Source organism: Emydura macquarii, unplaced genomic scaffold, assembly GCF_026122565.2.
Source record: "Emydura macquarii macquarii isolate MOO-44397 ecotype Brisbane River unplaced genomic scaffold, CSIRO-AGI_Emac_v2 contig_212, whole genome shotgun sequence".
Taxonomy (NCBI): domain Eukaryota; kingdom Metazoa; phylum Chordata; order Testudines; family Chelidae; genus Emydura; species Emydura macquarii.
Window position 1 is genome coordinate 4526331 of NW_027130349.1, and position 23322 is coordinate 4549652.

At 41.0% G+C, this 23322-nt stretch overlaps 1 protein-coding gene across 4 annotated transcripts in view; it reads right to left on the reverse strand.

The window, feature by feature from the left end:
• Positions 1 to 12298: 12298 nt before the first annotated feature.
• Positions 12299 to 23322, reverse strand: part of LAMA3 (laminin subunit alpha 3) — a 164520-nt gene continuing 153496 nt past the window's right edge. For all 4 annotated transcript variants that reach the window (XM_067546559.1, XM_067546549.1, XM_067546542.1 and 1 more), the window contains 11 exons: positions 22946 to 23076; positions 21573 to 21707; positions 20401 to 20545; positions 19939 to 20102; positions 18781 to 18970; positions 17927 to 18067; positions 16908 to 17067; positions 16590 to 16720; positions 15721 to 15814; positions 15218 to 15337; positions 12299 to 13941 (listed from right to left, as the gene is read on the reverse strand). In XM_067546559.1, the coding sequence (XP_067402660.1) occupies positions 13796 to 13941; positions 15218 to 15337; positions 15721 to 15814; positions 16590 to 16720; positions 16908 to 17067; positions 17927 to 18067; positions 18781 to 18970; positions 19939 to 20102; positions 20401 to 20545; positions 21573 to 21707; positions 22946 to 23076 (1557 nt within the window). In that variant the 3' untranslated portion in view covers positions 12299 to 13795. The remainder of the gene's footprint in view (positions 13942 to 15217; positions 15338 to 15720; positions 15815 to 16589; positions 16721 to 16907; positions 17068 to 17926; positions 18068 to 18780; positions 18971 to 19938; positions 20103 to 20400; positions 20546 to 21572; positions 21708 to 22945; positions 23077 to 23322) is intronic.

Consider the following 23322-nt stretch of genomic DNA (forward strand, 5'->3'; position numbering starts at 1 on the left):
AACTAACCCAGCAAAGGTCGGGTGACTACTCTTCTGACTATCTAGTTGAAAGAAATATGCCACTTTGTTTTGCATCATGAATCAGCATGAAGTCATTGTTAGTCGCCCAGTCCATCAACAGTTCGCCATTGTCATCTGAATTAGCATACCCCCACTCAGAATGGCGGCTGTTAAAATCATCAATGAAATGCACTAGTTCATTAGTACAATGGCTTGAAAGTCGAAGGATGGTGATACATTGGGGTTGCAGTCAGATGGCATGTGACCAAGATTTGTTGCCGAATTTGGTCCACTGGTTGGATCTTTAACTTCCTCGACCCTGGCTGGGTACTCATGAGGAGCGCAAAGTGAACGTTGATCCATTGCTCCAAGGAGTAAATAACATTTCCTTATTTACTTTCTCCACACCAGTCATGATTTTATAGACCTCTATCATATCTCCCTTTAGTCATCTCTTTTCCAAACAGAAAAGTCCCAGTCTTACTAATCTTTCCTCATATAGAAGCTGTTCCATACCCCTAATCATTTTTGTTGCCCTTTTCTGTACCTTTTCCAGTTCAATATATCTTTTACGTGATGGGGAAACCAGATCTGCACGCAGTATTCAAGATTTGGGCATAAAAGGAATTTATAAAGAGGCAATGCAATGCTTTGTCTTATTATCTATCCCTTTCCTAATGATTCCCAGCATTCTGTTAGCTTTTTTGACTGTCGCTGCATATTGAGTGGGTGTTTTCAGAGAACCATCCACAATGATGCCAAGATCTCTTTCTTGAGCGGTAACAGCTAATTTAGTCCCCATCATTTTATATGTATAGTTGGGATTATGTTTTCCGATTGTGCATTACTTTGCAAATTATTACTATTATTATTTATTGATATAAAACATGGACCATATTATCTTGATATAAAACATGGACCATATTCAAATGTGGCAGAATAACAAGATTAACAACCCTAATCTTTTTGAAGATGTCCATGGATACCTTAGACAGAATATTGCCTTTTCAAACCACATGTTGGGTGAGTGCTTCTTTATTGTTAGGTGCTCCATATTGTTTCACCAACACCACATACCACATACCACACAGGTTTCTTAGATTGGGTAGTGTAACTGCAACCCACTGTGAATTACACACAGCGATAACTAGGATACCACAGCCAGGAAAGTTATATTTTTATTGCAAGCCATTTTTTTTCCTCGGTATCTATTCCATACACAGAACAGGAAAAGCATCTTTTTTCCCATGTGCGCTCTTCATTTTTTATTCCATTAACATTTTTCTCCATTAAATTCTTTCATCGTGTTATCACAAATTGTCTCACTCAGTTGCCCCTCCTCCAGTCAGTGTTGTTCTCTCTCTTATTTTCCACCTTCCCTTTTATTTTAATTGGCATCACGAACAGGATCTCGGTGAGGTGAGAAGTGCAGAAGGGACAATGTCTCTTTTGGAAACAAGGACAAGGGAGCGGACAGCCACCACATCCCAGAGAGTTTTTTAAAAGTTGGTAATCACACACATACCCAGCCTATACTCCGCATTTTTCTATTCTACATTTCTTTCTCAAGGGGTTCAGTTTACATTTCCTCTTAGGCTCTCAAGCTTCAAATCATATACAATATATATACAATATGTATGATCAATGATATCATTCCCTGTTTGGAGGGGAGAGAGTGAGAGGGAGTGTGTGTGCACACTCATCTGTGTAACCAATCATACAAACAATGCGTTTGGCAGAGGATCGTTTCTAAAGATAATACTGAGTTGTTGAGAGAAGGATGCTGGGAAGGTGGGGAAATGCTAGTGTGGTCTATGAAAGCCATTTCATCTGCATCCAGGGCTCTTATTAACATCATTGTATCATCAGCACAGAGGTGCAGGCAACTAACCACACTATACTTAGGTAAATGAATAACAAAAAAGGATGAGTCACAAAAGCATTAATAATAGGGAGTTTCCCTTATAACTGGAAACAGTATAGCTTTCACTCTTCATTCCCCTTACTTTATTGAGATCCACTGACAGCAATGCAAAAAGGTATTTCTATAGTCATGTATTAAAGCAGGGTAATTATTTCTTACAACTGAATTTTATCCAAAGACTGCATCCATCTTCAAGGGGTTAGCACAGCAGCTCTCCTGATGCTGTCATGGCAGGTGCAATGGGAGCTCAGTAGTGCTGCAGCCATGAAGGTAGCCCTCATCCCATTCATTTGCTCGTCGCTTGCTTTAATTAGGTGGAGGCCTAGGAGGGCAGCTGGTGGAGGAACCGGAGGTAGGAGAGAGAAAATTAACTGAATAGATCAGAGGCAGAAAGAGGAGAACAAAAGAGAGGCGCTGAGGCAAAAGGACAGAATTGGAGGAGAATGGGTAAGGCTGGAGGCAGAAAAAAAGGAGCAGAGGGTCGTCAAGACAGAGAAGAGAAACTCGGGGAAACAGAATGGGCAGAGGCGGGCTTCTGCGTAGATTCACAGTAGGACTTCATGACATTAGTGCTGAGTGTTATTATATAGGGCACCATGGGCATTGTTGTAGACCCCCAAAATGCTAGTGTTAACATCTTGATGGGGGAGGAGGAGGGAAATTATATATTTATAGTCACTTCCTTATGCAGATGGCATAATATAATTGAAGCCCTCACTGAGGGCTTTATTTACAGGTTCTACAAATGCTATGAATTCGACTGAACTCACTTGTACGGGATGTTGTCAGCACATGCCAATGCAGCCATATATTTTCAAGCAGGTACAGCTCTGCATGTGTGTGTATAGTTTGCCTTCATTCAAATATGTCAGCATGTTGCTGAACTTTCAAAGGGTTCCAAATGAAAGAATAATTCACTTCTCCTGGAAGTTAGTCTGAACATTTTTGCCTGGATTTGGTGATGGAATGTACTTGCTTCAGTGCATCTATACTACAGATACATATAATAAACTATGGTACTTAATGGGTGCCCATCAGTCTCTGATCAGGGTGTGTTCATTATTGTTAAAGGACATTGATGCTTCCAAAGAACCAGATATTGAATTCACATTCGTTATTGATCTCCCAACAGACTTCTTGGCACCCATATAAAACATACAACTATTTTCACACAGGTTTTCAGGACTTAAAAAATAAGTTTCTTCCTAATTTTTTATTTCTTTTAGAGTTTTTGTACCCAGGGTACTATGAGAAAAGGTCGTGATACCAATAAAACCAAAACGATAAACTATAGTAATTGGAAATTATTAATCTTAATTATTGTATTGATACTTTGAAAATTAACAAACATTTCAAACAATTGATCTTATGCGTATTTTTGAATGTTTCAGGGCATGGTGAAAAACCTCCCTGATTTTCTTTACTGCATCTTTTTGGCTTTTATTGTTTGTTCATTTAATTACTTGAATTGTTTTGATCCTCACTTAGTAAAGTTTGCTGGCAAAGTTATGGTAGCTGTAGTTCTGATTTTAAACCACCAATTAATCTGAGTGGCATATATAATTTGTGTTTGTTCAGTTGTCATAATTTAAAGGGCCTACATAATAGAGCAAGAGAGGCAACAGAAATCAATAAAATACATACATAAGTCATATGGCAATGTTACTAAGTATGCTGAAGAATCTCATTTCAAACACATGTAGGGATTGCTTAGCAAAGATGATTGCATAATTGGCAGACCTTCAGTTAAAGACAAATCCAGTGCCCAGCTCAGCTCAAGAAGACAGTGCAGTGGGCAGATGTGAGGGGGGTAGGATGAATAAACCCCATCCTCAAAGTAATGTAGCCATGCCATGTAATCTACCCCACTCCAATGGCTATAGTTGACCTGTAACTCCTTATAGGCCTTTCTTCGGTAGCCTGCCCTGGCTCCTGTTACCGGAGAGTTCTATGTCTATATATTAATAGGGTGCCAGTAGATGGCACTCAAGCAAACACTGCATAGTACCTGTGTTCTGTAGGACCAATAAAACTTGTTGTGCAGCTTCTTACCAAGCTTTTCACTTATGTGCAGCTGCTAACAACGTCCATTCCACCTATCCAGAGTGCTGGACTCTGTCACAAAAGGGATGAGGACTTCCCCTATGTTTCCCACTATGTGTGGCAAACCACACCCATGGTTCCACTGCCAGTGGACTGCACAGTAGCAAAAACAGTGGTAGGGTTTGTGAAGTTACTTGGTGTGACTGTGATCCAGATTAGTGATATGCCTTTTAAATTGAGATGGATTTGAGGTGCAGAATTCAGATCCGGAGTCAAACTTCCCTACGGTTTAAAGGTGCTTGGATTCAGGCTTTTGTTTTGGCCCGTTGCAGTGAGATAGGGATCTGCCACAAAGTTCTGAGCCAGAAATGAATCTTCCCAGGGGCCAGGAATGGGAACCAAACCAAAGGCTCTGATCCTGTCTTTTCTTTCAATGGAAGTATTTTATCTGGATGAAGTTGTGATGCTTGGACTTAGGTTGATTACATCACTTGTTATACAAAAAGTGCTATTGTTCTCAGACGATTAAAATAAGCAAAAGCTCAGGCTTATCAAAGCTGCACCACGGGGGGTTTAAGCTTACTCACACAACATTCTTCATAAGCATAAGGAGCTCAGCTTTCAATGTGCCACAGAGGAGACATGTGCTTCAGCTGGCATTCTTAATGGGGACAGAAAAATAGACAGGAAGGGGTGTGGAAAGCTCTCGGGATGACTAATTGCTATTTGCAGCTACAATTAGACACATGTTTAATTAGCTGGTATATGCATGTAAATTTGGTTAGCTGTTGTTACAGGCCAGATGTTTTCTTTCACCATACAAACTGGTGCAAAGAAGAGAAAGAAGGGTCAGAAAGCAGAAAAAATATGGGCGAGTGGCAGCTTCGCACCATCCTTTTTCGTCTCCCCTAACCCCATGCCGTGGGATCCCCTCTGTGTGAACACACCACTGTGAGTTTGCAGGGGACTGTCTGGCCACAAAAGAGGTGGAGCCACAGAGAATTTGTTCTGTGGAGCTCCCCTGACAACTCGATAGAAGTACGGCTAGGAAAACTGGCAGGAATGAATGCTGCTCAGTAATCGGGGGAGCTGTGCCGCAAGGATTGTAGGGGGAACTGAGAAGCAGTATAGATGCACAGGATTGGAATCTGATTTTTGCAGTTTCTCCATGTTGCAGGATATGATGATTGGGCTCTTTGCTTCCTCCATGTAGCCTGAATTCATTGCCCTTAGAGAGGAGCCTGTGTCCGTCACAGAGTTTTCTAACTGCTTTATCCTCTCGCATGGATTTTTACATGGGAGGCCATGAAGCCCTTCTCGACTAAACACAATGTTCTTAATTTTGAATCTTCATAACAAAGTCACTGGAATAATAATTTTGAGGGGGGGAAATATATATATATATATATAGAGAGAGAGAGTATTCTCTCAATTTCCAGAAAAAGAATCAGGATCCCAACAATTGGTTGGACATAAAGGACCAAATCCTTACCTGTGTAAATCAGCATTGCTCTGAGGCTTGGCCCACAATCTCTTTGATGGCATTTCAGCCTACTGGGGGAGGGTTTAAACCTTTTCATTTTTTTTCAGTTCATTCATGGTGAAGATTATTAGCAATTTTTTGTGGTGCTTGGTTTTCATTCTGGTTCTCAAGACATATGAGTCATTTGGAATCACTTTTCCCCCCAAGAATATCAAAGAGCCAGATGTCTCCTTTAGAGACTAATGCTTGGGAACAGATGCCTGCTCTAGCAAGATAACCTGAAGCTACAAAACTTTGAACATTCAAAATGTTTTCATGTATGGTCTGATTCTACTCTCACAGCAGAGTAAATCAGAAGTAACTCCACTGAAATCAATGGATCAGCGTCTCAGCTAATGTAAATCAGCATAGCTGTCAACATCTTAATCCTTCACTGATTTTCACTGGCTGAGGATCTGGCCCACTGGGTAAGGCAGTGATCCTGAAGAAAAAATAATATGTCATCATGTAATTACAGACATTGAATTAATACATATGCACAAGGGAGCTGAATACAGATTGCCCAGGCAACCTTAATTCCAGCATTTCCTAACTTTTGCATGCTTCACTTTGCAACTTTCTAATGGATTTTTAATGTAGTTTTGTGCGTGACATTCTAACCTGGGAGACAATCTTCAATAAAAGATGGCTAAGTCCAGCTTTCTGTTCTCTGTTTCTACAGCACCTAGCACAGTGGGGTTTTGGTGCAGGACTAGGGCTCCTAGGCTCTATGATAATACAAATAAATACTAAAATAGTCCTAGAAAATGACTTAAGGGCCTGATTCATCTCTCCCTTAGACCAGTTTTATATTGATCTAAGGGAGAGGTGAATCAGGCCCTTGCCTGTTTTACACTGGTGGAGCTCCATTGAAATCAGTGGTGTTACTCCTGGCTCACTGCAATGTGAATAAGAGGAGTATCAGGGCCTCGATAGTTATGAATGCATTTGGGACCTGCTCTTCGCTGGAGCTCTGAGAAGACTATTCAATGTGACTGTTTTCGCTATTATTAATGATTTTTTAAATTATTTATACAGAACCATAAGCGCACTGGCTTTGTTTTACAGACAAAAAATGACAGGTCACATGGAGTCTACAGTCTAAATTAAACATACCACAGGAGGACTGTAAAAGAAGACAAACAATCGGTGGAGGGAGGGGTATGGCTAGGTACGTGAAGTAATTCTACAGTGATGCTCTCGAGACTGTTACACACATTACATGTTAGTTCCTCCCATTTATTGATTTTTTTTGTTTTGTTTATATCTGAACATTTAAGTACAATCAGGAAGAGAGCAGGAAGCATGTCAGCAGTGGAAGGCTATCCAGGCAGTAAGGAGTTTTGAGGGAGGTTTTGATGAAGGAGAATGAGGTAATTTTGCACAAAGGGACAGGGAGGTTCTTACAGAGATAAGGGATGGTATGGAGTTACTTGTGGGATACCAGAGATCACAGAGATACATCTGCTGAACTTGCAGAGGTAGAGCACATGTAGGGGATCTGGAAATGAGCTCTGGGCAGGGGTAGAACTGCACAGAGCATTAAGGGTGAAGATGAGAGTCTGAATTTGATATGGAATGAAATAGGAAGCCAGTGCAGGGACTCAAGGTGGAAAGGCAAGACAGGATGCTGGTTTAAGGAACATGATTTTAACAGTAGGATGTTGGACAGAATTGGGGAAGAAATGTGGGAAGCTAAAGAGGAGGTTGTAATATTCAGTGTGATTGTTATATTAGCTGTATCACATTTGCTTCTTGTTCCATCCTCTTTTTTGGGAAGATGGGATGCTGGTATGTTATTTTAATGAGGTTTGTATTTTCATAGTTGCTTCTCCTTAGCTTCCAAGCCAGGAACTGCTGAGGGTCTCTCTAACCAATCCTCTTTTTATCTCTACTTTGCCAATAGCAGCCTTTTACTTGTTTTGCCAGTGTATGGGTTTAACCTTTTTCCTATCAGTTGTTTAGCCAATGTAAGCATAGTCGTATTTGCTGTATCTTAGGTATATGGAGGCTGTGTTCCGCTCTCTTAAAAAAACTGCAGCTTTATTTTTCATTACTGTATGTGTAACTGGAAGGACGATGGGCGGATGCCATAGAACATTCATTTAGAAAATGTGTACTTTTAAAAAAAATATATTCATAAAAAGTCTGATCCAAAGCCCATTGAGTTCAGTAGGTCTTGTTGTTTTCAATGGACTTTGGATTGGACCCATGTATTTTCTTGGAGAATTGCAGAGGTCTTGCTTAGCCTCTAGCCTATATTATTTTGGTTACTGTATTCTTGAATGATGTTTCTTTCTTTGATATAACTGATTTCAGTAAAGAGAAAGTTTAAAAGTTACGAAGGATAGGATACCCTTTTTCCACAAATGGGATTGTTTCAGCATAACACGTGTTAATTTAAACACTTTGTCTGGGAGAGGAGCTGATATCCACATATCTTACAGATTCCCTAAATTATAGCTTCTGATGATACCATGAGCATCCCGTCTTATAGAAAGTGATCAGAATTTTCTACAATTAGGATTTGTGGTAAATGCCGTTATGGAACAGCGTCAATAAGTGTGTGTCTACAAGTGCTAGATACACAGCCAATATGTTTGGGTCCTCCTATATTATTTTCTTTAATGTTTATTTGGTCCTCAAAAACAGCAATTGGTTACATGGCAAAGTAATATTAGTAAAGCATTTAATATCTTTTAGCTGCTTGTAATCATAGACTCATTGAAATATAGGGCTGTAGGGACCTTGAGAAGTGAAGTCCAGCCCCTTGAACTGACCCAGGACCAAATATTCCTGGATCATCCCTGACAGGTGTTTCTCCAACCTGTTCTTAAAAACCTCCAATGATGGGGATTCCACAACCTCCCTTGGAACTCTATTTCAGAGCTTATAGTTAGAAAGTTGTTCCTAATATCTAACCTAAGTCTTTTTTGTTGCAGATTAAGCAATTACTTCTCATTCCGTCTTCCGTGGACATGGAGAACAATTGATCACAGTCCTCTTTATAACAGCCTGTAGGCCGGTGGTCCTGTCCAACCTAGTCGTTGCAGCCCTTCCTTGGTCCCAGGCTCCGAGGAAGGCCACTGCACCTTCCTAAAAGGGGAATGCGTTAGTGTCCCTGCACGAGTCTTAGCCCCGGCCCTCAGGCAGGGCAGGCCAACAGGTAGCCTATCGCCTCTGGCCCTTGGGCAGGGCGAGGCAGGCAAGCAAGTAGTCTAGGGGCCTCCAACCCTTAGGCAGGGTGAGACTGGCAAGCAAATAGTCCAGGGGTCTCCAACCCTTAGGCAGGGTGGGACCGATGAGCAGTCTGTTGCCTCAGGCAGGGGAGGCAGGTAGCAGTCTAGGGTCTCCAACCCTTCAGTAAGTAGTTTGTAGCCTCTGGCCCTCAGGCAGAATGGCAGGGGAAAAGTACGTTCTCCCGGGGTGGCTAGGGAAGGCGGGAGGGGAATGCAGGCCCACCTGTCTCCACTGCATCCCAGCCCAGGGCCCTAGCAGTGGCAAAGATGTTTGCCACTGAGTCAATGGGGCTCCCACTGCAACACGCCAACGGGGTCTTGCCCCTGACTCAGCCACTAGTTATGGCTGTCCCTGGGCCACTTCCTCCACTTCTCCCCAGGTACCTGTATCCTCCCGGTCCTTGGGACTGCTGGGGTACTCGGCCCGCGGCAGGCTCACCAGTCCCTCCTTGCCAACTGACGACAAGTCGGGAAGCTTCTCCGTGGAGGGAAGCTGTTTCAGGTCGCAGGGTTCCTTGGGTTCCTCTGCCGAGGGCAACTCCTCCAGGTCACAAGGCTTTGGGGTTTCGGCATCAGGCAGCTCCTCCAGGTCAGGGCCGGCCTCCGAGGGTATCTCCCACCCCTGAATCTCAGGGGGCTTGGTCTAGTCACAGGGGCCCGGAGGTCCTATCCAGTCCTTGGGGCTTGGTGGCCTGGCTCAGTCACTGGGGCCCGGAGGCCCTATCCAGTCTTTGGGGCCTAGTAGGTTGGGCCGTTCCTGGAGCCTCTGCTCCGGTCGGCGCTCGCTCGGGGTGGTGGCCCGGTGGGGTCAGGCCTATGCTGCAGCCAGCGGGACAGCAGGTCTGCCTCCGGTGGCAGCCTGTCTCCAACTGAGCTGCGGGGCCTGCCTTTTATACTTCCTGCCCCGGTGGAAGCTCCACCCCTCTGTTGCCGGGCTGGATGACCTGCCGGATCTATCACTGCCCGGTTCCCTTGTTGCCAGGCAGACTGGGCTGCCAGACCTACCATTGTCTGGCCTAATTGTTGTGGCCCTTCCTCAGGCCCAGGCTCTGAGGAAGGCCACTGCACCTTCCTACACAGCCCTTGACATATTTGAAGGCTGTTATTGGGTAATATTATGTATCCGTTGTCAACAAGGTGATCCCACAATGTGATCAGCCCCAGACCAGAGTTCGAGATCCTCAGTAGCAATGTAATCCAACACATAGAGAGAGGAGAGTGGGTCTGTTTCAGGTTGTTGTGATTTAAACTCCACACATTAGGAGCGTGCTGTATTGCAGCTCCTGGCATGGCACAATCTCTGGCAGCTTTGAGATGCCTGGGTCAGCCATACTGAGGAAGGAAACTAGTGCTCATGTCTTCTAGAATTAGTGCCCGAAGTAATGCTATACAATTAGATTGTGAAGCTATCCAATTTAAAATAAAGTGCTTTCTTCTGCCAGGGGTCCCCACTTAATGTCCTTTCAGGAGAGACACTGAGATTGACAGAGGAATTGTACCATTTTGTCCTACGTTTTCTTAAATGAGCTAAAAAAGGTAGTAGAATTTTTTAAAAACTACAAAGGAAAAGCAGTGAAGAAGAGAAGTGCACTGCAAAGCCAGAATATGCTGCAGGGTCTGCTCAGGGAGATGGTGCTCTCTAGGCTATGCGGCCATTGTGTGTGTATGTGGGGTTGAGGAGGACCTGGGAGAGAAGTACTTCACTGGAGGCCCCAGAAAAAACAAAGCTCTGATGTTCCCGGCAGCAGGAGAATGATATAAAATACCATCTATAACAGTCTTGCTCACTTGAACACAAGCAATGAGTAATGATGAAGGCTGAGAAAGAATGAGATTAAAAGGCTTTCATGATTGAAAATACTAGCATTAGTCCAAGACCTGAAAAACAAACAAAAATAAAGCCAACTACTGAGCTGCAAATAACATGGAAAGGTATTGAATAGTTGTTTATTTCTATTGAGATGTAGGAGTTGATTGATTATCAAGTATGAAGTGCTATAGCCCAAGGAATTAAATAATTTATGGGTGAGTTACCATAAGGTGCCAATATTATGGTGAGGAATGCCTTGGTAACGTTAATAATTATAATGACACTACTAAACTTGGGCCAGGTTGTTATCAAGTACTGCATATGGCCATGTATGCTGTTAACGTTTGATTGGAGAATAGGATTCATTCATTCTTGGTTTGTATAAAATAAATACAAGGTTTTTGGGGGTTTTTTGTTTTTTTTGGGAGGGGGTGTGGCGGGGGGGGCGGTTTACACCAAAATCAATTCCTCAGTGAACTTAAATAAAAGTAATTGTTTCAGTACATCATCTCTACAGTTGATGATCTTCAGCTATTCAAATGAACAAACCCTCATTGTCAGGAAAGAAGATTGTTTCCATTTGGGAAAGCTCAGAATATTTCATACGCAGATCAGGTGTAGTGTATGATCTGTAGCTCCATGTTTAGTACCTGAATTTCTTTGTGTAATCAGATTTTTTTAAATTACCAGTGTACTCTGATCAGAAACAAATTTCTCCCTAATGTAGGGATTGCCCAGTGATTTTGGGAGCTACATGCTAAAGGATTTTCAGTAGGTGTTTATCAGCCTGTTGAAGGTTTATCTGTGTCTAGGTGCATATATCCAAGCTCTTGGTTGTTTTACTTGTTGGCACAAGTTGCCAAGGCAAACTGATGCTATAGGACAACCAGTCTGCTATGGGAACACTAATCATTAGAGCTTATTTAATAAAGCTTTCTAAATGTATTTTCACTCATTTCCAGTCATCACTGGAACTAGGCCTGGCTAAAGGAACCTAGTTGCAAAGGGATTGGAATCCAAGATCTGCCTTGAGCGGTGATACTAAATCTCAGCTATGCAAAATTAGGGATTATTTTGGGGACGTTCTATGGCCTGTGACATATAGGTGGTCAGACCATAGGATACCAATGGTCTCTTCGGGCCTTAGAACCTAAGAAACACAAGAGCTTCGCCCTTCCTGGGCTGTGGGCAGGATGAGGCTGACTCCTCATGACTTTGGGAGTCAGGAGGCCTCTGGTACAGGGAGCAGTTTGGCAGATAGGAATTATGGGAATCCTGCTGGGGAATTTGACCAGGTCTTTAACTATTTTCCCCTTCCTGCACTGGGAAATGTTAATGCGAACTACGGCTGTAAAATCACTTCACCTTTCAATAGTTTTGGCTAACCTACCTATTGGAAATGTACTTGAACCATATGGAGACACATCCTATATAAATAGTAACCAGCTGCTGCCTGCTCTGTGTCAAATCCAGAGTCCAGCTCCCAGCTAGTCAGGCACTGGGCAGATTCCTTTGGTAGAGAAGTATTTTCCCACCCAGCTTGTGGAGCCACTCTGCTGAAATAGCTTAAGGGCCCTTATGTTGCCTCCAGGGAGCGTGATACAGGTGGATCCATGCACCGGCATATCCTCTAGTAGTCCCTGTCACACCTCATCTTCTATGCAGTTTCCCCACACTCTGTCCCCATCCCCACTAGAGAGCAGCAGAACTGCACTGGCTCTGCTGCCACAGGGCTCTTCATACCAGCAAAGAGAGGGCTGGCTTTGCCATCAAAAAAGGTGCAACACACAGCTTTGGTGTAGTGGAGGGTTTTTTTGGTTTAATTTTCAAACACAAACATTGAAGCTACAAGGTTTTCTATGAAATTAATTGTCAAATCCATAAGGACCATCTCACTAGGCAGCATGTTTTACTACCCACTCTGCATCTTGTATCAAACACTTTAATGTACAAATCCTGGGTTGGATGGCATTAGACACATCATGGAGATAAACGAGAGCCTAGGACCTGTTTTTACTGCCATCTTATGTCACCTAGTGGCACAACATTAGAGCTTTAGGAACAACAGTAGAGCTTCCAAAGAGACTTACCAGCCCTGGAAGGTGCAAAGCAAGTGCAGTTTTCAGACGAAGATAGGAGCTATGCACTGGGGAGTGGATTAAAACTTAAATAAGGTGAAAATGCTGGGCTTGAATGAAGGTGGTGATTGAAGCCCCACAACGTCTACTCAGGCCAGCCCCATATCCATAAAAATAATGCACACACAGGGTTTGCTGGGCTGTGGGATCATGGTTGGACAAAAAATGAAAACCTGAATGTCAAACTAAGCATTTTCTTGGTTTTAGTGTTGCCACTTGTGCTGTATAAGTGTGCTAGGTACTTCTATTTTAATAAATCTGTCTTGCCTTCATTTCATCATGACAACAAACAGAGCATCTCTCCTGGCAGTGAAATCGACAGGGAAAATTATCTTAATCAGAGTGTTTCATTTCTAAATACTGTGGACCAGAGACAATGGGCCCAGTCCTGCTTACTCAGGCAACTTGTCTCCTTGAAGTCAGTGGGCTTACTCTCATAAAACAAGCAGGATTTGGTTGTGGGTGAATAACAAGTTAAAGAAAAAGTGGTGTTAAAGGAATTTACTCTTTACATCCAAATAAGAATATGGAAGATTTAAAAAGAGCATATTGCATTTATTTGGTTCCAGAACTCTTAGCACAGCAATAATCTCCCATAGTTCTACTCTTTAAAGTGCTTCAAACTCCATTTATATTATTGTTATTTTTTAATATTAATGTACACTTCAGTACAAACACTGTTCATCAACCCAAAGAAATTAATTTTTTTATAAAATTATTTATATTAGGCCACATTCTGCGGTCACTCACATCAGCGTAAATCCAAAATAACTCAAGTTAAGTCAACTGAGTTATTCTAATTATACACCAGCGAGACTGAAGCAGTGTTTTGCCCACTATGTGTATATACAATACTATTTTATATTTTATGTATATATGTCACACACCCAATGAATTACTCTGGAAAGGAATAAAATTTAATAAGGAGTCTAGCTTTGGCACAGTCCACCATTCCAGAGATGCCTCAACTTGTAAGCCATTTTGAACATCATAATTGATAAGAGTAACAGAGTGATCAGTGAAGGAGAACCCATATTGCAGTAATTCATCAGTACCTTATGAGACCGAACCCAACGAGAGTACAGATAATTCCCTTAACATGTAACATGTAATGTAAAGTTAATTGGCAGGGCATCCATGCAAGCTGACTACACCATGAACCTCTGAAATTTTGCTGACAGAGACAGGCTTGTCATTTATTTGAATATTCTGCAGACAGCCATGGAATGAGTCCTGAACAGGAAGCCACGGTGTTTCCAAATTTGCTGTAAAGACAAGGAAGAAAGAGCAGCTAAATAATATGAACAGTTTTGTAAAGCATTGCATACAGCAGGCTGGCAGCTTTAAAACGTTTCCTTTGATACCTGTGATCAGTGAGAGGATTGGATAGTTTTTGCTTTCAGAATGTAATATGATGGCAACATTCCAAGATGAACTCAACTACTTTACTATGGTAAATAAAATAATTTTTAAAAGGACTGCATTGTACCATGTTTTGCTATTGTTATGAACTGGGTGAAACCTTGTTATGGGTTGAATTAAAACCCCAGTGAGATTGATGGGTGTAAATCCATCTTTCATTTGACATAACTGGAAGGAGTAGTTTCTTATCTTACAGGCCCAAGCTTCTTTCAACCAGCACCCCCAATCCAGCACCTGTTTCTAGGGTTCTCTCAGGGTCACATCATGCTGTCTCAGCCACTGCCTAGTTGTGTGTTCTCCCTCCTCCCACTCAAAACAATGCTCACAAAAAGTCTCTCTGCCCATGTAGTCCAAAACTCCTGGGCAGGTTAACATATTCCTTTTGTCATAGGTGAGGGCTTATGATTAACTTATCCTTTCTGCTTTTGGTTCCTCCTGCATTCAGAGAAGTAGGATGTTGTATAAACGAAAATATCAGACTCCACCACCAGTTTTTAATTCCTCCGTGAACATTCTGGGGACACCTAACTTAGACTGGGTGAAAACAGAGGAGGCCATCAAGCCCAATATATATATTGTAATGTTTATAGTATTACCCCTTTTTGACCCAGGTGGCTAGTCAGAGTTCCCTCTGCTCATGGATCTAACTTGGGGAGCTGGAGAAAAGAGGTATTGACAGAACAGACCCTGATGGAGCCAGGCAGACTGGGGAGTAGTGAGGAGGCTGGGAAGCAGTGCAAAAACGCAGGGTCCACAATGGATGGTACTGACCTCCAAAGATACACAACAGATCTGTGGGTTTACAGTGGTGGACCTTTTACCAATTCTGGTGGTGGGGGAGATGGAGGGGTTTGGTTAACACATGAAAGTTATATTGGCTTAATGTCAGTCAAAGTATGAAAAAACCACTCCCCTGACCGCTGGAGCTATGTCAACCTATCCCCCTGCCTATCTGTTAAAAAATGATGAGATAATAGAAGCTAAGTCTTCTGTCACCTGTTTTTTTCCTCATAGGAGATCCCAAGGCCCATAGTGTGGTTGATTTAAAAACAAAACAAAACCAAAACACAAAAAAAATACCAGGAGGAGCAACAAAAGATTAACTTGAAGTAATATTACCTGGAGTTCTTCCAAAATAAAGTGGATGACCCACGTTAGCGGAAAGTGAGGCAGAGGATCCAACCGTGTAGTTACTATTTGTATCTACATATAGCTGCACAATGTTCCGTTTCTGGGTTACTGTAAGAAATTTGGTAAATCAGTAACTTTGCTCCAGTCAAGCATCCACTAGCTGTGACCTACTGTTATAAGACGTATTTGTCTTGCAGGAATGTGATTTATAGGGGAAGTTTTATTTCACTATTATTCCAAAGTCAAACCGACATATCAAAATATCTATGGGGATGAGAAAGCATTCAACATAAAAGCCCAAAGGTTCTCTCCCCTATGTGCAGTCTTAAATAATTACAACCTGTTATTATGCTACAGAGTGTTCTCAGAAGAAACAGCAATGGAATTGCTTAGTCTATAAAGGCTTAGGCATAAAATTTGGGGCTGCGACAGTCTTTGTTGTCTCCCCCACCCCTTCCAGTTTCAGAAGAACGGGCAAGAGGATACAGTACCTTCTATGGAGTGCCACTGCCCATCGCACACAGACTGCTGAGGAGTGACAGATGTCTGGAATGCTCCAGCACCATAATTTCCAGAGGCAGTGACCTGTAAAACAGTCATCTTTCAAGTTACAAGTTAAAGGAGAGACAAAACAATATGCTATTCTAAACAATGTACTGAACTCTATGATTGGTGCATTTCACCAACACTTTAAGAGACACAGTCAAAGTATTTGATCCCCCAAACAGTCTTCCTTAAAGGAAGGTAGATTCCATTTACAGAGTCCTAAGAAAGGATAGTTTATACTTTATACACACATAAATCCACCCCCTTGCCTCCTTCCCCTAGTTTCCTTCAACCCCCCTGACACTGACCCTTCAGCTACTGAAAAAGATAATAAAATAGAAACTGCTGAGATTCTGCAGTGGGTGTGTACAGACAATTATGGAGAAACTATATAGGGAGCTGCACAAGTTGAGATCCATGGCTGTGCTCTTCCTAGCAGCTGGGTGAAGGAGGAGTGAGGACACATCTAATGGGTCCATGATCTACTGGCCAAAACCCTTGTAGATTTTTGTAGGAGCAGAGTAGCACAGGTGCTCCTTGTCCTGAGGAGAGGACGATTCTGTGCCACTCCTCTCCACCCTGCACTGTTGTGAAGATGCTCTGTGCAAGCCTATGTGCATACAGTGGAAGCTGTTCATACTGGTATGGTAGCAGATGTAAGGTTCAAGCTCCCAAGAGATGGTTATAAAACACCACAATGTTTAAAAAAAAAAATTTTTTTTTTTTTTTACGAAGTTAGTTTGGTGTTCAAGTTAAGGTCACTCTCTTCTGAGTCATGGTAATACAGTTCAAACAGAAAAAACCCCATACTTACCTTTCCTGCCTCCATGTAAACAGTTAAATAGTTGTCTTGTTTGTTTCCAGTATGGAATAGGACACCTGTTAGGCTTCTCACACGAACGTTAAATATGATCTTAAATTCCAAACCCATCACAAAAGAGTTATCTGAAGGTGTGGGAGGGGAAGAAGGGAGAATAATTAGAACAGCACATTAAAGAAAGAAAAATATCACATACATACACACACACTACATGGAGCTATATCTGTATTCTATAAAAATTATCGATCGATCCATCAGTTTATTAGATAATAAAGACATAGCTGCATGTAGTGTGATTACTACGCTACTTACCAACAATGATATAGCCCCCTTCATTAAAGAAATATATCCCAGTCTCCAAAGAGCCATCCAAACATGGAAGAACACCAGTGTTCCGATGAGGAGCATTCATGAACTTTCCATTCATTTTAAAATTTTTCAGGCAACCCACAAAACTCTTTCTTGGTATATTCTGAAAACATATTTAAAAATATGAGAAATTATAATAATGATAATTAATTAAAGCATGATGGCTATTATTTTAGTAATACATCAGCCAACCAGTTCTTTAGCATTGTTTGATGGTGGAAAATGCAAGTATGAAGTGCACCTAAAGACTCTATCTGAGACAGTGAAAATGTGTACAATGTCATGAAAGAAATGCCAGTAAATCATGAAAGAGGCAAGCGAGCTAGAAACTTTGAAATCTTGAAAGAGTTATTGTAAAATCTTATTTGTAGAATAGCTGTCTTCCAGTGATACATCAAAATGTTGACAATCTAACAGTCTAATTCTGATTTCAAATACTAACCACCTACCCATCCCAACCAGCTATTGTGTAGTGATGCACGTACCTAACAGATCATTTTTAAAGGTAACAAATGCAATGCATACCTAAGATTAGAATCAGGTTCTGTATTTATAATCCCTCCTAAAATCACAGTAATTAATAAGTAGGAAATCCCTTCCTCTTGTATTACTAAATCTAGTGTAGATGGAGATACCTTAAATGTCTGCTGAAGCAACATTATAAGGGGAAGGGAGCTCTTAGAGAAAAAAGAATTTGAGTTTTGGAGGTAAAAGGAAATCAGGAGCAGCACATGGCTGCAATCAATTTATAGACTGAAATGCTGATAATTTGTGTCAAGATGAGGGTTGGGCATGCAGTTGAGGAATGGGGATCTATAATTAGGAGTTGTGAACACCATGTGAACACCATGGCCTTAATAATCTAAATCCCTTTCATCATTATGACTTCCCTTTACAATTATATTACTTCAGTGTCTTCATCTGTAGTGCACTCAAAAAAACCCAAAATCTTAATTACTTACCTGTACTTTCAGGGATGGAAGTCCACCCAGATAGACTGGTGGTTTAGTGCTGAAGGTGGAATTACCTGCCAATTTTCCTTCCCTGGCCCTTAGACCATCAATAACAAGACGGCCATTCTTCCCATCTATGCTGAATACCACCTTTGTGGAAAAAAGCATAATTACCATTAGACACATTGGGTGGGATTTCAAAATCACTTATGTGAGGAAGAAGCACAAGTCCCAATGAAAGGCAATGGAACTTGTGCTCCTAAACCATTTAGGTTCTTCTGAGGATCCTATCCATCAAGTTATAGACAGTTCAGTCCTAAAATCAGCAAACATATTTTGAGGCTTACTTGAAAATAGAAAAATATAAAGAAAGTAGGTGAGCAAAATGCTTTTTCAAATACCTTATAGGTTAGAAAACTAGGAGTATTTTGCACAACCAGAAATGCATCAGTTATCCAGATTCCACTCTTCATTACTCCGGTATAGAACCAGAGTATTTCCATTGACTTTCTAGATATACACCAATGGGCATCAGAATAATACCTTATACCACAATGTCCCCTCCCCACAGACTCATACTATCTACCTTAATGTTCCCTTTTGGGGGGATCTTTCCTAAAGTAATCAAGTATTATTACAATACTAACTGCATTAAGAACTAGGATACTGCAATAAGCTATCTGTCAACAAAGACTTGTCATCCACACGAACCTTCAGCCACATGAACTGGCTCCACAAGGTTCAGGTGAATGTACACCCAGCATTTTAAAATGCTGAGCACTTATGGCTGTGCATGTGGAGTGCAGTTCATGTTTGGCAGTGGTTCATAGAGTTAATTCTGTCCTCAATGTCATAATACTTACAGTGTGCCACTGCCCATCGTTGTATTTTGCTTTGCTTTTGATCTTAATTTTCTTTCCTCCAGCACCAAATGAAAAGACAAAACGTCCCTTTGAAATGTAAAGAGCCATATAAGAGCTCTCAGGCTTATTTCCCACAAAAAATATCAGTCCTCCTGATGATGCAGTCCGTACGTCTACTGAAAAATGTGACCTTTAGTGGAAAGAGAGCAGCAGAGAAGACATTAAAAAGGTGGCCTTGTTTTGCTTATTGTCATACCCTTCCATCCCTTTAGACAGATGCAAGGGCCTAATTCTGCTCTCAGTTACACCAGTGTAAATCAGGAGTCACTCCCCTGAAGTCGATGGAGTTATCATTATAACACTGGATGTAAATGTGATCAGAAACATTGTATTTATTGTCATTGTTCTGTGCAGGAAGTTGCATGTGAATCAAGTTGGAAAACATATATATTCTTGTAATACCAGTACATCAAAATGAGATTACTATTAAGTATTTGAATGCTGATGATGCACTCAGTACTGCGGAGGATAAAGAGTACTCAAGGCCAGTGGATATGTTCACTGTTCGGTAGCCATTTAATTTAATTAAAAATCCTCTCTGAACAGAGGGACCATATAATGTGTCCCGCATTCTAGTCTTGGAAAACCAAGAGAAAGAGAAACTTCAACAGACAAGGACATTCTTCTGAAAAAATGTGGCCATTAGTCTCAGATAATTCCATCCCAGGAACCAATAACAGAAGCATCCAGTCTGGTCTTAACTGTTATGATGGATTGTAGGAGAAGAGTTTTTGACATACAAACACAAATAATTTGTTAACACATTAGTGGCTTTTGGTTGGAATCATAATTAAGTTTTCCACCATTCACTTTCCTGAATGTGGGCTAATGTTGGCAGATTCAGACTATTGGATTGGGCCTCTGTGTGCACTAAATTCTAGCATCTCTTTCCGGGCAACCTGTTCAGCTTTGGTTTGTAGAAACAATGATTGGAAGATAAAGTTCTCTGTCAAGACCGTAACAGAACGAAACAATCATGGTGCACTCCACTATTCCCAGAGAGATGCACACTGGGAAATCCTAACCCTTAGTACCTCAAGGTTCAAGCTTCATTGAAGAATACAGGATTAGGAATAGAGTGGAGAACAATCACATTACCTGTCTGTCAGTGATGTCTGGGAAAATGTATACAGCAAATGACTGTTGGGAGTGTTGCCCAACTGATAAGCTCCATTGATGACATTTAGCTGAGTTGGTAAAACACAGCTTTTCTGGTCTAGCTGCACTTCAGCACCTGTCAGATAAGCAAGGTGCTTTTCCTTCTGTAATTACAAGGCAGAATTTAAATCCTTAATATGGATAAAGGTAAGAGAATAAATCAATATTCATATTTCAGAGTTCCCATCAGAATCAGTCAACATCCTTTTCTGAGTGGCTAATGAATTGTTATCACTCTTGAGCAGTTAGATGATGAACATCAGATATGAGGAAGGGAGAGTCTGCTCCAGATGCTAGACGGAAAAGGAATAACATCAGTTCCTCAGCACTGCCAGCCCACAGTGGTGGAGCCTAAGACTGAGAATCAATATGGATTGGAGTTTATAGTAAAGATAAACATACCTTGAAAATCTTAGAGCTGTTAGGATCTGCTAATTCTTTCAACAGCATTGGCCGGGATGACTTGTATAGCCTGCAGGCTCCCACGGATACGTCAGTTTTCTCAGTATAACTGATTAGATTTTGAACTTGAGGGATCTGATCACTCCTAGAATGAGGAATGAACATAAGGAGTGAGAATGAGTTATGTGCTATAGGAGACCACCCTTTATCATCCCTACTCTTTAATGAAAACCACCATGTATTCTAAAGTTGTACTGTTTGGACATATACCCTTACAAGGTAGATCTAAACTCAGTGACAGTCTGTTCAAGGGACATCTACCAATTTTCTTCTGTCACAATATTATGGTTTATATTAGTGATTCTTAACTCTTGGCACAGGCACATCCCAGAATTACTGTCATAAGAACTAATATATTTTGCATTATCATATGATGCCACCAGGAAATCCTACCCACTTATATAGTAGATGGCATATAGCATCCAGCGCTGTAACTCTGTCAGCATTAGCAGGCCAAGCCTAATTAAAAATATCTGCCGCTTCCTTGGGAGAACAATAAACCTGGAAGATGCTGCATGACCTATTGGGTGGGAAGGTTGTGACAAATGAAAGGAGCCTGTAGCCTGGAGTTCTTGCCTGAAAAATCCCACCTCTTCTACAGCCAAACTACTGAGGGAAACCACTGCTGCTGCATCCTCTATTGAGTTTAGCAGTCTACAAAAAACTACCTATTTGAAAAAATGCTGTTGCCATTGAGAAAAGGAAGCTGCAATACAACTACCCTGGCAGAGTCAGACCTTCTGGACCAGACTAGAAGATCACTCTGAATTTTATTCCTTTATTAGAAGTTTGGTTTAAAAGCATTATTATATTGGGTTTGGTATATTGCAAGGCCCAACATTTTCAAACATCTGTGGCTACGTTGTAATCACCAAAAATACACAGGCAGCCAGATAATTACATTAAACTCCATTAAATCTTACAAAATAGATGAACTGGCCAAATACAAGAATTTATTTCTTGTGCAACAAGGTTATGCATTCAGCAAGGTTTCATGTATTTAGAAGAAATGAAGATTAGTGAGAAGCAATTCCAATTACTCATAAAGGAAAACAGGACATTTCTCTCTTTATCCCAATATCTGCAACTACAAATATTCCCAAGTTAAGTACCTCTGTATAAAGACATTGGAGATGCAACCTTCAAAATTATCCCCGCCAAAGTTTATAGGTTGATTTAATTTTCTAAGTTTTCCTTGAGGTTCAAATGTCATTGACACAGGCAGGTCATCAACCAGCAAACTTACCCTGAAATGAGATGAATAAAAATAAGTGAAAAAATTAACAAAAATACACTAACCAGCTAAATGAATATAATTTTTATTTAAAAAAAAAAAAAAGAAAGATCTGAGACACATGTACCTTCCGGTTACATTTTAATTCTGATGGAGTTTTCAGGCCTGGTCTCCTATCACTTCCATGAATTTTATACCAGTACTGGTTCACTGATATAAACGTATTTAAAATGGTGCAGTACAGTTAGTGAGAACAGAATGTTCCCCTACATTCTTTGGATGAGATCTTGACCCACCATGAAGTCAACGCCACAACTTCAATTGACTTCAGTGGGGCCAGGATTTCACCCCTTATGTCACAAGAGAACAGAACTTGACAAGTTAGATGCTGTTACTATAGGAAACTCAGAAAGCTATCGTTAGCCCAAGACTTTAATACAACCACAGGCTATATTTCCAACTCTTCTTTTTTAACCAGCACAGGTCTTATTTTACATAACCCTATAGAGACCAGTGTGTTTTAGAAGTCATTTAATTTTCAGTAAATTAGATAAATTTAAGTAAATTGTCTCTTCATTTACTTATCAGATCAACACTGACAAAATTAGGAGAGATCCAGAGGGGTAGCCATGTTAGTCTGTATACAGCAAAAACAAAGAGAGTTCTGTGGCACTTTAAAGACTAACAAATTTAATTTTAGCAGGCATAAGCTTTCGTGAGGCTCAGCTCACTTCGTCAGATGCTGAGCCTCACAAAAGCTTATGCCTGCTAAAATTAAATTTGTTAGTCTTTAAAATGCCACGGAACTCTCATTGTTTTAGGAGAGATATTACCTTTCCTCCTCAGTACTTTAAAAACATCTGCATTAGATAGGTTTGCAATTTACACTCCAAGATGCCAATGCTATGAGTGCGAGAAGCTGCCCAAAGCTACAACTTGTCAACCACAAAGACACTTAGTGCACAGAAAAGCAGGCTCAAGACTTTTGGTTTGAAAGCTCAGACTATCAGCGTTGCTGTGACATTCAGGAGCTGAACTGGAACTCACTAGGTACTGATATACCAATGAACAGACCAAGAATCTTCCACTGCTTCAGAATGTCCATGTCCACTGCTAGCACAATACATAATTTAGTTTTAACTAGGTACCCATTTTATAACCAAACATCAGGTCAAGAAAAAATTCTACAATCTTCTCTTTCTAACCAAAGCTTGCATTCCATTAACAAACCAAATAAAGAACTGGACTTACATGTTGTCGGCTTTGATTACTGACACATAATGCATTGAACCATCTTCATATTTCTTGCTGGATTGTTTTTCCTCATCTTTCATCTTTACAATTATAAAGCCATCTCTCAGAAAGATGGTAAGAAGATTAGGCTAAAAAATAAAATAACCCTATAAAGTTATTAAATATAGGCTCCTTCAGGTTTTCCTGATATCACCATAAACCCAATTCCCAATGGTAAGAACAGGGGAGCAGCATGCATTGCTCCCAAGAGTCCTTGCAATCCAACACGGCTCTGTGGGAAGAAAGCTTCCTTCCCACAAAACTGTTCTGGGTCACCCCAAAAACTGTACTTCTCCCAAGGTAATCCCCCAAATGATATTACTTCAGACCCCCTG